Source organism: Mus pahari, chromosome 2 (genome assembly GCF_900095145.1).
Source record: "Mus pahari chromosome 2, PAHARI_EIJ_v1.1, whole genome shotgun sequence".
Classification (NCBI taxonomy): domain Eukaryota; kingdom Metazoa; phylum Chordata; class Mammalia; order Rodentia; family Muridae; genus Mus; species Mus pahari.
This window is the reverse complement of record NC_034591.1, coordinates 61,672,441-61,687,248: the sequence shown is the minus strand read 5'-3', so window position 1 is coordinate 61,687,248 and position 14,808 is coordinate 61,672,441. Positions and strand designations below refer to the sequence as shown.

Sequence of the window (14,808 nt, the reverse complement as noted above, 5' to 3'; positions counted from 1 at the left end):
ACACACACACACACACACACAGAGAGAGAGAGAGAGAGAGAGAGAGAGAGAGAGAGAGAGAGAGAGAGAGAAACTGACTCACATTATAGTCTGACTTGAACGCATAGCAATCCTCCTGCCTCAACTTTCCATGTTCTATATCTTACAGGTCAACATACTCAACTTCACTGTCAAATGTTAAATGCTACACTACCAACTTCCATGTTTCCACTGACTATTCACTCAACTTTGTCACCGCCATATGGCACAAATAGTCCCAAGGCCATCTATGAAGTCCTAAGAGTCAAATCTCTGCTTATCTGCGTCCTGCTCCCTAAACCGACAATGAAGATCCCCAAGGTCACATCATCCACTTCTAAGAATCCCAGCCTGGGATCTTCCTCCATCCTCGCTGCACAGCACAAGACGGCCCAAGATCCCCGAGGCTCTTCACTTCCTGCTATGGAATTCTTGGAAGACTTGTCAGCTGCCTCATGGTATGGATGGCTGTGCACACACCTCTACCTTGAGGCCTGCCCTTGCATTACGGTCCTACGTTAGCTGAATGACAGTTCCAACAGAAAGTAAGTGCTCTCGAAGCCTGTTGCTCAACATGCTGACATCGGGACCCCTCCTCTTCCCGTTCAAACCAGTTCCCTTTCTGCACTTCTCTATTCTGTCTGCAATACTGTTACTCCTCAGCAACGCGCTTGTGGCACTTGTGTCCTCCCACCCCAGCTGCTTATCAGTCGCTGCTTCCTTTAGGCTCTTCCTTTGGAACAGCTCTCATCCACAGATCGCATTTCTCACTGCAACTAATACTACTGTGGCCCAGGAGTGAACTCACCTGCGTCACAGATCTCTCTACCTCTAGTGTGCATCTTAGCTGGAAAAGCTTTGTAGTATGACGTTCACCAGTCCTCCTGGCCAAGCCACACACAACTGAGACATCATCAGTGATTCTCCAATATGCACACGCTCCTTATTGGAGGTTTTGCTCCCTAGTACATCTACCAATCTCCACCAATCTAAAGTACAGCACAAAGTCCATCCCATAGGAGCTTGTGCTTTCTGTTCTCCTAATAGCCCTCGTGTGTTTGTGCCCTGGAGTTTCCCACAAGCTCTTCCCGCCTAATGCTATTCTCAATCCTCTCTGGATTGTCAAGTCCTCAAGTCCTTAAAGGCAGACCAACCTCAAGAAGCTGTTCCTAAAATGCCAGTCCCCATGTTGGGTCATAGTTTCAAATCCCTGTAACTCACAGATTCTGAGCTATACTTATTCCTTCAGTGTGTCGGAGTGCATACAGACATTTATAGTTACCAGTCAGATAACCAAAAGGTCCCTTCAACTCAGAAGATCTCTTTCCCTGAACTAACAGGCAACAACTGTACTATCTGTCTCTATTTTGAGCTTTTATGTGCTAGACTAAGAAGATAAGCTAACTTGCTCTTCACCATTGTTTGAGATGGGTAGCTATTTCAAAGTCGGGGGGCGGGGGTAAGGCTCAAAGTTCACCCAATTTTACTAGGGTCTAATGACTTTTGAGAAACAGGCTAGATGTTCTACCTGTGACTTTGGAAGACTGAACCTGTTGGGAGAGGTCCAACATCCAGAGCACAGAGCAGTGCCTGGCAGTCAGCTGAGGCTAGCCCAGGAAGTGTTTACTGGTGCTGACTATACTTTAATCTCTAGATGGGCCCTCAGGGGATGAAAGTGCTCAGAAAACCCAGGAGCCTAGGGATTAAGTCAAGGCCCAAGAATGGGAAAAACTAAGGTTGGGCTAGTGATCTCATTCTCCCCTTCAACACTCTAAGGCAGAGGTACAAGGGAAAGTTGTATCCTCTTACTGCTAAGCCCCAGCTACTCTACCGATTGACCCAGGCCCCAGCTAGCCCCAGACTTCCTCCAGAACTTTCTCTATGGCCCGCCAGATAACTCTACACTTCCCCCACCACCACACCCACTCTGGCTCCTCTGGTTCTCTACCCCACCCTCTTGCCTTTTATTCTGCAGTCCAACTCCATCTAGCCCCTGGCCTCAGCCTGTGGCTTCCTCACCTGGTTTTGGTTTTGAGCTGGTGGAGGCTGTGGGTGCTGCTTCTCTTGAACTAGGGGCTTCTCCTTCTGCTGAGCATAGGTGAAGCTAGGGGGCTGAGGGGAGCCTGTGCCCACAGAAGAAGGAGCATCAGGAGGCACCATTTTTTGATTGGGCTGTGGCCCAGGTCCACTTGGAGCACCAGGGCTGAACTTGGAAACCACGGGAGTAAATTTAGGAGCCACTGGAGCAAACTTAGGTGCTGGAGTTGGTGCCTGAGAAAGGGGACCCCGGGGCTGTGTATTAGCAGAAGACACAGGCTGGGGCTGGACATGGGGCTTGGCCTGAGGCTGGACATGGAGCTGGACCTGAGGCTTGGCCTGCGGCTGAGGTGGTGGCTGGGAGCTAGAAGGGGTCTTCCAAGGAGGTAAGGGTGCTGTGCCCCCAGGGGCAGGCTTGGTACTAGGCTTGGGAACAAATGGAGTGGCAACTGGTGGGGGTACATATCCGGATGATACCTGCAAGGAGAAGCAGAGGGGAGAGAACTGCACTTAGAGGAGGCTGTCATCTCTTCCTTGTGTCCCCTCCTCTCCTTCTAGGCCCAGACTTTCCTACTATGCTGCCCCTTACCCGGGCTTTGAAGGGATCGTTCTTGGTCATGTCGTCCAGCAGTGAGGACAGAGAGTCAATCTCCAGGTCAATACTGCTCACTTTCTCCCTGGGCTGGAGGGTCAAGGGTCAGAGCACCCATCCCAATCTTCCCTTGTCACCCCACTCCTCTCCAGCCCATGGGGGTGCCCCCCCACCCCATCTCCAGCAAAGCTGCCCTTCCAAGCCCTCCCTACCTGCGGTGGGAGCTGGGTAGGGGCCTCGGGCCCTCCCTCCTCCTCCAGTGGAGGTGGAGGGGAGGGGAAGATGTCCTCCTCCAGAGGAGCAGGGGGGAATGGTTCCTCGATCATCGGGGGAGGTGGAGGTGGGAAGGCACCTCCCAGGGCACCCTCTGAGTCGTCGCCCTCCCCAATAAGGGGAGGAGGGGGCAAAGGAAAGTCTGGGTAGGAAGGAGAGAGCAGACTATCAGTACCGACCCTCTTTCTTCCTCTCCTCAGCCGACTGTTTTAACCCCCCTAACCCAAGAACTCTTTCCTGCATCCCAAGAGTGTGTGCAGACCATAAACGAGGGGCTCAGGATGCCCTGGGCGAAGCAGGTCGAGCGAGAACGAGCTAGGTTGAAGAACCGTGCAGCTCCCGTTACACTTCAGAGAACGGATCCAGAGGGGAAGATTCCTGGCCCACATTCCCGCCTCCTACCCCCAGGCGGGAGACTTGGAACAGTCCCAAGGGTCCTGGCTCCCAGCCAGGAGCTCCAAGATGAGGTAAGAACATCTGCTCAGGACAGGGTAGCCACCCAGCGCCCAGCCCCCTCCGCAACAGCCTTTCCAGACAACCCCAAATCCCCCAAACCACCGACCTCCCCCCAACCTGGCGCCCGAGAAGGATCGGGGCCCCCAATCCCAGCCGCATACCTTCCGGGGGCGGTGGGGGGATCTCGCCCACCCGACCCATCTGCGCTCTCTGGGCCCCGGCTGCTACCAGAGGCTCGTTGTCCCCAGGCCGGAAAGGATTCACTTTGGGCTTCGGGGCCACAACCGGGGCGAACTTCTTCTGCGGGGCGTAAAACGCGGGGGCCGAGACGGAGACGGAGATCGCGGGAGGCGGGCGGGGGGCCGCCATGGCCGGGCCGGACTGCAGGGGGTGGGGTCGTCAGGTTACGCAGAGCGGGGTCGGATTGACACTCCTCGGTCCAAGCGCCCCTCGGTGACCCCACCCGCGCCTCCCCGCGTCCCCTTCCCGGGGCGGCGGAGCTTCTCCCCGCGCCTCACCGCGCGCAGGAGCGTGAGAGCTGCGTCTCGGATGACCGCCTCGGCGCCGAGTCCGCGGACTCTGCGTCCCGGTCCGGAGCAGCTTCTAGCCAAGCGGGGAGGGACGACGCGCAAAGGGAAGGGAGGGAGGGGGCGGGGAGAGAGCGGCGCCCAGACCATACAAGGAGCGGCCCGGAGAGGGGGCGGGGAGAGGCCGGGGAGGGAGGACCGGGCAGGAAACTCCCCCAGGAAGGGGCCCAGGTCCTGCCCCGGGCTCCAGGCGCTGCAAAGGTCCGCCTGCGGCCTCCCTACTCACCACCGCCCCCGCCGGGCACAGACCACCCTTCCCCAGCACAGGCCTCTGATGTCATTTCCTGACCTGCCACCTACCCCTCCTCCCCCCTCCCGACCCGCGAGTGCTGGAGAACTGACTCACCGTCCGCACTCCGGGCTGAGCAGGCCAGCTAGTATCCCAGAGGTCCCGAAGCAGCTCAGTCCCGCTCCCCGGGCCTGCCTGCCATCGACCGACCCCGCCCCTCCTTGCAGCTTCTGCTCCGCATCCCACGTGTCCTGTGGTCAGTCCCGGAACGCAGGACTGGGATGGGACCCTACTCCTGGGTGGGCGGGGGATGGTGAGGGGACGTTGGCCCTGCGGGCACTCGGCTCCCAGGCCAGCCTTCTGTAGCCCACTAGTGTGTGTGAGCAGGAGCCTAAGCGCTCTAGGGGAATGCTAACTTCCTGAGCTAGGCAGCCTCTTGAGGCTTCTAGGAATTCGCTTAGCCCTAGACCCGCCTGCAATTGTATTGCCCCGGGGACAGTGTCCACTGCTTTGAGTCCAGGAATGGAGGTACAAGGGCGAAGTCAGGGCGAGTGGTCAGACAGCCTAGGAAAACCCAAATAGCCCCCGGGGACTAGTCCTTGAGGAGCCCTTCAGCAAGCCTTTCCCAGTCCCTCAAAAGTCTTTGGGTTGTCAGCGGGCCCGGGACAAAGCTCGGTGGAGCCCCCCACTGGTCCTACCAGATTCCTCAGCCTGAGACTGTGCCCCAGGCTACATGAAAGAGATATGACTAAGCTAGTGTCTGCTTTTCTTACTTTCTTAATCTTGCATCTTTCCCTTCTTCCCTTTTTTTTTTTTTAACTACACACGGAAACTTCGTCCAAATTATAGAGTTACGAGTTAGGGCCTCTAGTTCAATATCCAAGGTGCTTCCTTTGGTTTTACCCTATTATCCCTGGCTGAGGCTCTCACTGTCTTCTGAGTTTCCAAACCTTGGCGCTCCCCATCTGCTGCACCCTACTGTCCAGTATGGTCGGTCAGAATATGTCCTTGAACTATGCTTTAGGGGCATGCAAACTAACCCCATGAACTTAGGGTGAGAAAATGGGGATGTTACCCGAAAAGACGGCCCCAGGGGTTTCACGTAGGTCAAAGTTAATTAACCCCATTGGCAAAGATGGAGAAACCCGTGAGTCCAGGGAGCCCCGTTTCCAATCCAGCGGACAAGTTTTTTCATTCATTCAATTCCATTGCCTCCATTGTAAAAGGGATGGCATTTAGTTCGTTTGCCTGCTGCTTTATGTGAAGAAATAAATAACATGCCATGCCTGAAAATTCTGTATAGTTCTCAGTATTACTTCCAAGTTCCAGCCTGGAAAAGAACGGAAATTTCCAGCCAGTTAACCTAGGCAGCTTTCTCTCACGTGCTCCCTTCTAGTTTGCCAGGCAGGTTTACTGTGCCTTAGGAGATTCGATGCCCTCTCCCACCGTCAACCTTAAGTCTTGAGTCATATCTATGACTATACATTCATCATCTTTCCAGGCTAGACTCCCTTTTCTCTGTCATCTTAACGTTTCCATCACCAGTGTTTGGCGTTTCATGTGTGACCATACAGGACACAAAGTGCTCAGGTGGATACACCCTAACATGCACGAGCTGGTCCTAGGCCTGTTCCTATGAAGATCTGTTAGAAATTTGATACTGGATTTACTCTGTGTGTGGGAGATTGTTTCTTGGGCTTTTCAGACCAAGAGTCATCACCATCCTTCCAAATATGCCTGTGTGGGGAAATGGAGTTTCCAGATAACTTTATAAGAGTAAAAGCCACCTACCCTCTCAAAGCCTCTTTAGGGAACATCGAAAAATAGAGCATGTTTAATTGTTGGCAGCTGAACCTATTTATAAATCAAGAATAGGAGAGTGTGTAGGCAGACTCAATTTCACAGACAACTAAGGGCATTCAAGATGCAGAATATTAGAGCTAAGAGTTTTAAGCCAGCCGTTCTGAATACAAATTAGAAACAAAACAGAATTTCCGGAAAGGGTCAGAATGACTGACCCAGGATTTCTCAGGTGGAGGTTAGAGTCAATGCTATTAAAATGCAGACAGCAAGAGGAAATTACCCTAATGATTCTTGGTGGGTTTTCCTAAGCAAGCATTTCTATTTGATGTTCTTGGGTAGTATGAGTGATGTGTAGAAATTCAATCACTGTCTCCACTCAAAGCATATAGTAAACCTGGGAGAGGAAGCCAGAAAATGGCCACTGACCTTGGCTACTAAAATATCCTTATACACTTCCCAGGCTTGACATCCACTAGATATGAGAAGTTTCCCCCACCAAAAGGTATACAATACAAAGTGTGACATTCAAAACATTCATGGAAGAAACAGCAGAGTGACCAAAGAAAGAATTGCAAAGCAAAGATACTATGAGAAGTCTTTTCAATATGCTGGCTATAAGCAGACAAAAGAGAAATGATATGATGAACTACCATAAGCATCAGCGTACTGCTGAAATATTAACAATGATTGCAATAATTGCTCACACTCAGGCTAGGTACAGCTCAATGGTACATTGCCTGCCTAGCATGCATGACACCTCAGGCTTGATCTCCAACAGCACACCTATGTGCACACACACATGTATGCACCAAGGCCCATATGTGAGCATAATCTCAGGCATACATGCACACACAGAGAGATAATAATGCATTGACATTGTTAGTTGTTACACAATTCTAGACTGTAGGAATATATTAGTTCCATTTAATAGTCACAATAAACCTATAAGGGTTTGTGTGCCTCCATCGGATTCCTTTCTAGGCAAATTTGTAAGACATCTTCTTGATTGGTTGATTAATTGATTGATTGATTGATTATTGTTTTTTTCGAGACAGGGTTTCTCTGTGTAGTCCTGGCTTTCCTGGAACTCGCTCTGTAGACCAGGCTGACCTTGTACTCAGAGTTCTGCCTGCCTCTGCCTCCTATGTGCTGGGATTAAAGGTGTGCGTCAGCACTGCCCGGCCATCTTCTTGATTTATGATGGATGTGGAAGAGCCTTGTTCACTGCGGGCAGTGTCATTATTGGACAGGTGGTCGTGGGGTGTCCATAAAAGCAAGCTGAGCTAGCCAGGTTGGTATGGCCCTAACCAATATTCTTCTGTGGTCTCTGCTTCAGTTCCTTCCTCTGTATCTTGAATGCTTGCCTAGCTTCCCTCAATGATGGACTATGACCTGGGATGTATAATCCACATAAACCTCTCCTTCCCGTCAGCATTAGATTCTGTCTGTCCATGTATGTATTCGCGCACATGAACATGCATTCTGTACCTATACATTGTTTATGTTTATGTTACCATTACATAGCATCACATTGCCAGAAAGTTTCCTAAGATTGTTAACATCAGTTGTTAGCTTTGGGGACTAGAATGAGGGATAGTAGCCAGGCTATGGTGGCCCATGCCTTCCTTCCTTCCTTTCTTTTTTTTTTTAATTAGATATTTTCTTTATTTACATTTCAAATGTTATCCCCTTTCCTGGTTTCCCCTCTGAAAACCCCCTATCCCATCTCTCCTCCCACTGCTCACCAGCCCCACAAACACTTCTGCTTCCCTGTCCTGGCATTCCCCTACACTGGGGCACCCAGCCTTCTCAGGACCAAGGGCCTCTCCTCCCACTGATGGCCAGCAAGGCCATCCCTAGCAGAGGCAGGCTGAATCTCTGAGTTTGAGGCAAACCTGGTCTACAGAGTAAATTTCAGGACAGCCAAGTATATACAGAGAAACAGACAGAAAGACAAACAGACACACACACAAAACAAAACTCAACCAGGGATAGGAAAAGGCTTTTATCGGTTGCATTTTCCCATGAACATGGGCTGCTTTTATAATGTAAGAAATAAGAGCTGAGAGAAGTGAAACCCGCGTGCCCCTGCTTTTGCAGAGTGTTCTCCTTGCACTGAGTGCTGCATACATGTGACTTACAGTTTCCTACTTGCAGACAAATATGTTGGTCCCTGGTCCCACTGGCACTCGCTTGTCAGTACAAAAGACTCTTGGACTTGAGAATGTTGACAGGAATGGGGATGAGATGAAAGTGAAGCTTTGTGACCAATGCCCCAGCCAACAGCTTCCTGCTATGCCCAGCTGTACACACACATACACCCCAATGGAAGAGTAGAACAGACAATTACAATTCCACTGGGTCTCTATTCTTCCAGGTCAGCCCAAATGACTGATGGATGTCATAGCCTCCTCTTTTATCCATTTTCTCTTCCCCTTCCCCAACCTCAGGTCAACCCATATTTTCATATAACTTCCATATTCTAGACATCCTAAGTCCTTACTCTCAGAAGGAAAAGTAACATTATGTTGGGGGTTTTTTGTTTTTTGTTTTTTAAATCACCTACTCCGTAGCGCTTTCCTAGTAAGGAGACATAACAATAATAGCTGGGTGGCCTTCTCAGCTATAACCTCTGTTATGATCCCATCAAGTCTGAAGTAGCCATGAAAGGACTATGGGGCCAAGTCTGCAGAGGTCAGAGGAACAGTAACAGGTAGGAGACCTTCATTCACCCTTGGTGCTGGGCCAGATGGGAACCCAAAAGCATTGCAAGCATCAGCTCACAAATGTGGGGGCCAGGCAAGGCAGATGGTCAAATGGCAAAGAGTCAGCAATCATAGGAGCTGTGAAGGGCAGACAGGAAAAGCGGCCCAGGGCACCCACAGCAACACAGGCAGATTGCTGGCACAGAGGCTACCGGTAGTGGGGCATCTGCTGCTTCCGTCTTCTGTACCCAGAGGAAGCCAGAACCAGAGAGCCTGGCCTAGAAGCTGCAGCATTTGTCACTGAAAATAGCTATGTCATTACAGGCAGTAAACATTTCAGGAGTCGGGAATGAGTACGGATAGATAACCTATCTTGTCGGAGATGAGCAGTAGTTATGTGGAACTGCTTCCCACTTCCACCCCCTTTCAATAAGGTGGGTTGAATGCCAGAAACCCACCCAAGGGGTAGATCTAACACAGGAAGTGGGCTGCTCCTGTGTTAACCAGCAGAGCTTGCTTATGCCACCTGCTTGGTTGCTATTTACCTCAACAACCAAGGGTGGGAGCTATGTGGCAAATGGCTGCTGTGTCAGAAAGAGGAAAGGAATCTACCCAGAACAGCAGATGCCTAGGTCGTCAACTTGCTCAGGCAAACCGCTGACGATCTGGTATAGGAGCATGAGCTATAATCCTTGTGCTACCCCAAAATCAACCACTTCCCACTCAGTTGCTGCAGTTGGCTTAGTAGCAACTCAACACAGAGCCTGGCACAAATCTAGAGCCATACATCATCCAGTTACTGACTGACACTGAGTTTCAGAACCACTAGAATCCAGAGTAGATGGCCGAGCCTATATTTGAAAACAGCTTCAGGGTCTTCATAACATCCCAACTTGTTCGTGTATTTATTCAACAGTATTTAGCATGTACTACATGCAGGACATTCTGTGGTGGTATATAGGAACAAAGTTGCTTCTCAGCCTTTGGTTTAACATCAAGCCTAGTACAATACTGAGTGAAGGCAGATGTGCTCCTGGCCCTCATAGATAGTCAGCACCCTTAGGGGATCTACTAGGGGACATGTTCATCAAATAAAACCAACATGCAGCTGTTCCAGAGACTTGAAAGACCATACAATTAGGGCATGTATTACCTGAGCCCGAGAGCTCAAGAATGTTTTTTTCCGATATGAAATCAGCAAGATGGCGTGTTAACTGGGAGGAGCAACTCCTGCAAGACGGTGTGATAGTTGAGGATGTAGCCCATGCTGGGACCTCAGAGAAGCAAGCCCACAGGACATCTGAAGATGAACAGTGCAAACTTAAGAAAGGGGCAGTGCAGGCTGAAGAAAAGCTGGATGAGGGGACCTCCAGAGCTTGAAGAAGAGCTATGGCTTCATCTTAAGAGCTATGTGGAGCTTCTGCAGAGTTTTAAATTACATAGAATGGCATGACAAGAGTTCTGAACTTTATAAATGCCTCAACAGGACAGTGTGGTAATAGCAGGATCATGTGTGTGATGGTTTGAGTAGGTATGGCCCCCATAGACTCATGTGTTTGAATGCTTGGCCTATAGGGGGTGGCACTATTAGGAGATATGGCCTTGCTGGAGGAAGTGTGCCACTGTGGGGGAGAGCTTTGGGATCTCACATGCTCAAGAGTTTTACAGATCAAGATGCAGAACTCTCAGCTCCTTCTCCAGCATCATGTCTGCCTGCACACTGCCATGCTTCCCACCATGATAATAGTGGACTAAATCTCTGAAACTGAAAGACAGCCCCTATAACTAATTTTCTTTCACCAGCCCATACCACCTTAAGGACCCACTTCCACATAATAGCACCCCCAGCTGTCAGTCTTACCTTTATTATATGGCCTTTGACATTTGTTTCTACCATTCAAACAATACTGCAAATGCATGAGAAGCTGAGAGCACTTAGGATGCTGGGCCTTGAGGAATACCACCATTTGGTGGCTAGGTAGAAGAGCAGTGTGTCCCTTCCTCAGACTCAAGTATGACCTCCATTTCCCCAATCTCCCATGTCCTCTAGCAGAAGAGAATAAAGGAGACTCTCTCCTCTCTACTTTCCTGTGCTCACAGCCTTCCCTTTGTTCTCTGGCTGGAAAACACCAGAGTGCATCTCATTAAGTTCCCTAATACCATGTGTGGCAGTCCCTTAAGACGCCGCCCTAGCTCTTCAGTTCACCTTACATTTTACTTTCTTGCTCAACTCCTGAACCTTCCAGTTGGATCTGGAACTCACAGGCAATTCTTAGCAGAAAGCATGCTCTCCCTTTCTGCGCTAAGCTGCATCTGCCGGGACACACCTCCTCTGAAGCCCTGTCAAATAGCTGCAATGTTTTTCTATCACAGCCTTTGTGCCACTAGCACTGACCGTGGAACAAATGTCTCTTTGGATGCTCGCTGCCATGTCTAGACAATTCGCCTTTGTTCCTCCCTAATATCCCCCAGCTTTGAACATCATGTCATCAAACTGTGAACTACTTACTGCACGTACTTGTACAATCCTTTTTCATCCTGGACCATCACTAGAGGATTACTATGTTCTAGTTCACTTTCAGTTGTTCCAAAATGCCTCTACTATGGGTGTTCAGACATTTTAATGTTGACAACTCTTCCCCGGCTTTGTTCCTTTCATAGCTTTCCCCGTCACCACCCCTTTCCCCACAAAATATAATAAAAATGTGATCCACATCCATTCTGAGACACTATTTTTATTACTATACTTCCAGGACCTTCTGTTTGTTACTTCTATGGGGGTGTCTCACCTTCATGTATGTTTGTGTACTGCTTATATGCCTGGTGCCCAAGGAGGCCAAAAGAGGGTGTCAGATTCTGTGGAACTGGAGTTACAGACTTTATGAACTGTCTCTGTGTACTAGGAATCAAATTCATATCCTCTAAAAGAGCAGCCAGTGCTCTTAACATCTGAGTCATCTCTTAACGCCCCACAATATACTTTCTTAAAATAGTATGTTTAAAATCCTACCATTTCAATGGACAGTCTACATTTTAAAATTTATTAGTGAAATATGTCTTCTTGGTGCTAACTCATGAGAATTCAGTGTAATTGACACTATAGCCCATCTTTTAAAATATTATATGTCCTTTGGTAATTACATATATGAATTCAATGTATTTCGGTCATATACACTTTTCACCTCTTTCTGGATATCCCCACATACCCTCAAACCATGTGTCTCTTTTGCCCCTTCCTCCTTCTGTTTACAACCCACTGAGTACAGTCAATACTGCCCATATGTGAAAGAGTGTAGTGTCCTTCCCTAGCTCATAGGCCACATTGCTATGGAGAATTGAGTCAGTCCCATCTCAGTAGCAGCCATTACAAGCCCTGAGTAAGCAGCCATTACCTGCCCAAAGCTCCTAGTTAGGAAAAGGGTCTTGTGATTCCCCTCCCCAGTAGCACATCAGTTGAGACATGAAATGGAAATCTCTGGTTTCTTTGTAAACTCACTTGTGTCACGTGATGTTTTTCTAGAAGCTGTCTTGTGTGAGAGGGCGTTTTGCTGAAACAGACACCTGACAGGACATGTGATGTTTGGAAAGAGTATAAGTAAAACTCCGCATCCAGTGAAAGGATGTTCTTGCATTGCCATGTCCTACAATGCTTCACTGGTCCCCGCTGATCTTCACTGGTCTTGACTTCATAGAGAGAGACTGGTGTTCCTGCTGATTCTTGCCAATTCTGCCGACTCATGCTGATTCGGTGAAGCCTTGCAGTGTCTGCTGGATTGAGCTGCTGCTACTGATACGTGTTTCATGTATGCTATTGGACTAGACTGCCGCTTCTGATTTGTATTGGTGTTTGCCATTGGACTGGACTGCTGGTCCTGACAATAAAGAATGGGATCTCTCCAAAGAACTACTTCTAAACAGGTCCACAAAAACCTATAAACTTTCTTTCTCCCCTACCTCTGATCAATGGGATAGAAGAGAGGTTGAAGTGTTGAAGACCCCCTGAATAAAGGAGTTTTAGAAAAACCTAAGCCAGGGGTTAGAGAGATGGCTCAGCAGTTAAGAGCACTGACTGTTCTTCCAAAGGTCCCGAGTTCAATTCCCAGAAACCACATGGTGGCTCACAACCATATGTAATGGGATCTGATGTCCTCTTCTGATGTGTCTGAAGAGAGTGCCAGTGTATATGCATAAAATAAATAAATCTGAAAAAAAAAAAAGAGAAAAATCTAAGCTTTACAGGGACAAGTCTCATTTTTTGTGTGTTCATTATTGACAGATTTCAAGTGGCCACGTCACAGTGCGGTTCCAAATGAGTATGCTATTACTTTACTCTGAAATCCTAAGCTTCTCTTCATCCTACCACTTTCTTTTATATTCTAGTCACTCCTCTTCTTTTACTTTAATTCAGATAATTCTTGGAACCCAAGCAAACAATTCCATTTTCCATTGTCATGCTTCTGTATCAGTTTCAATTCCTTAGACAACTGATAAAGTTACTCTCTTAAATTGGCTCCCAGTTCCTTTATGCCTCTTGCTTCCTCATTGGTACTTGCAAAACCTAATCATAGGCTAGCCTTCACTCTATTACCATGCCTGCACCCATGCATTTCAGCCGGGTTGGAGAAAATACACAGGCCTTCTGACTAGTACCCTTTGAAAATTCCTGACAATAAACTTCAAGTGCCCCTTGGCAATTAATACTGTTTCCTCATAAGCATCCAGTCTCTAGGAAGACTTCCAGACTTCATCTTTACTTATTGTCCTTCAGCCTCATTGTCTTAGAGTTTTACTGCTGTGAATAGACACCATGACCAAAGCAACTCTTGTAAGGGCAACATTTAATTGGAGCTGGCTTACAGGTTCAGAGATTTAGTCCATTATCATCAAGGTGGGAGCATGGCAGCATCCAGGCATGCATGCAGCATGGGGATGGAAATGCTGAAAGTTCTACCTCTTGTTCTGAAGGCAGCTCGGAGAAGACTGGCTCCCACACGGTTAGGAAGAAGGTCCTTTTTTTTTATGATTAATTTATTTAATGTTATTAGTACACTAATTAGTAGCTGTCTTCAGACACATCAGAAGAGGGCATCAGATCCCATTACACATGGTTGTGAGTCACCATGTGGTTGCTGGGAATTGAACTCAGGACCTCTGGACAGTGCTCTTAACCGCTGAGCCATCTCTCCAGCCCCAGAAGAAGGTCTTAAAGCCCACGATCATAACGACACATTTCCTCCAACAAGGCCACACCTCCAAATAGTGCCACTCCCTGAGCCAAGCATATTCAAACTACCACACTCATACAACTGATAGCCTTCCTTCTGGTTTCACTGAGGAAATCAAACTAATTGAAAGATCTTCCCCAGCCACACCCTCTACCACATATCTGCCAAAAGTATTCCTTGACCTCATCTATTCATTCTGTTCCAACAACATAGACAAGAAACACTCCTACCTTGGAGCCTTGCACTTGACATTTCTCGTGCCAAGGTTGTTCTTCCACAAAGCTAGGCATGGCAGGACATGCCAGTAATCTCGTATCATGTGATTTGTCCTAGGTACACACAAAGATCACCCTAGATAGGCACTGACAAGGAAAAAAAAAAGTCCATCTAGACGATCCATCACTGGCAGCTCTCTTGGTGAACCAGTGAGTTTATGGGGCTTTGATTACATGAACATAGGTAACTCAAAGGTAGCTTGTATCACCTAAAAGCCCAACCCTGGCATAGGTGATATCTCACAAAAAGTTGTTCCTCAGAGTCCCAACCTCCCAACTATATATATACTCTAGCATTTCTCTTCTAATACTACTTCCAAAGAACAGGAGAGAGTGGTAATTAGAAGTCTAGAAGGGGCCTTTATGACTCTCCTTACCCCATTTCTTCTGTGAGGGAATGACACCATCACCATAGGCCTAGTTGTCACTGTGTTGTTCTATTATCTTGTAGCCATACTTAAATGCTAAGGTACCCTGTAGGTTATGATAATATTATTCATGATAGCTGATGGTCATGTCACACCCACAGGAAACAGCTCTACTACAACATCCTAGCAAAGACACCCCTCAAAAATAATCCAAACTAGAACAAATGAAAAACAAAACAA

The 14,808-nt window shown here is 48.2% G+C and overlaps 1 protein-coding gene across 2 annotated transcripts in view; it reads right to left on the bottom strand.

The window, feature by feature from the left end:
• The window catches only part of Zyx (zyxin), an 8,764-nt gene extending 4,582 nt beyond the window's left edge, over positions 1 to 4,182 (bottom strand). Inside the window, exons 1-5 of one of the 2 annotated variants that reach the window (XM_021189649.2) lie at positions 3,895 to 4,182; positions 3,538 to 3,757; positions 2,860 to 3,062; positions 2,645 to 2,737; positions 2,038 to 2,532 (exon numbers count right to left, since the gene is read on the bottom strand). In XM_021189649.2, coding sequence (XP_021045308.1) covers positions 2,038 to 2,532; positions 2,645 to 2,737; positions 2,860 to 3,062; positions 3,538 to 3,757; positions 3,895 to 4,053 — 1,170 coding nt within the window. In that variant the 5' untranslated portion in view covers positions 4,054 to 4,182. The remainder of the gene's footprint in view (positions 1 to 2,037; positions 2,533 to 2,644; positions 2,738 to 2,859; positions 3,063 to 3,537; positions 3,758 to 3,894) is intronic. The other variant, XM_021189660.2, reaches the window with a different exon arrangement.
• Positions 4,183 to 14,808: the final 10,626 nt, after the last annotated feature.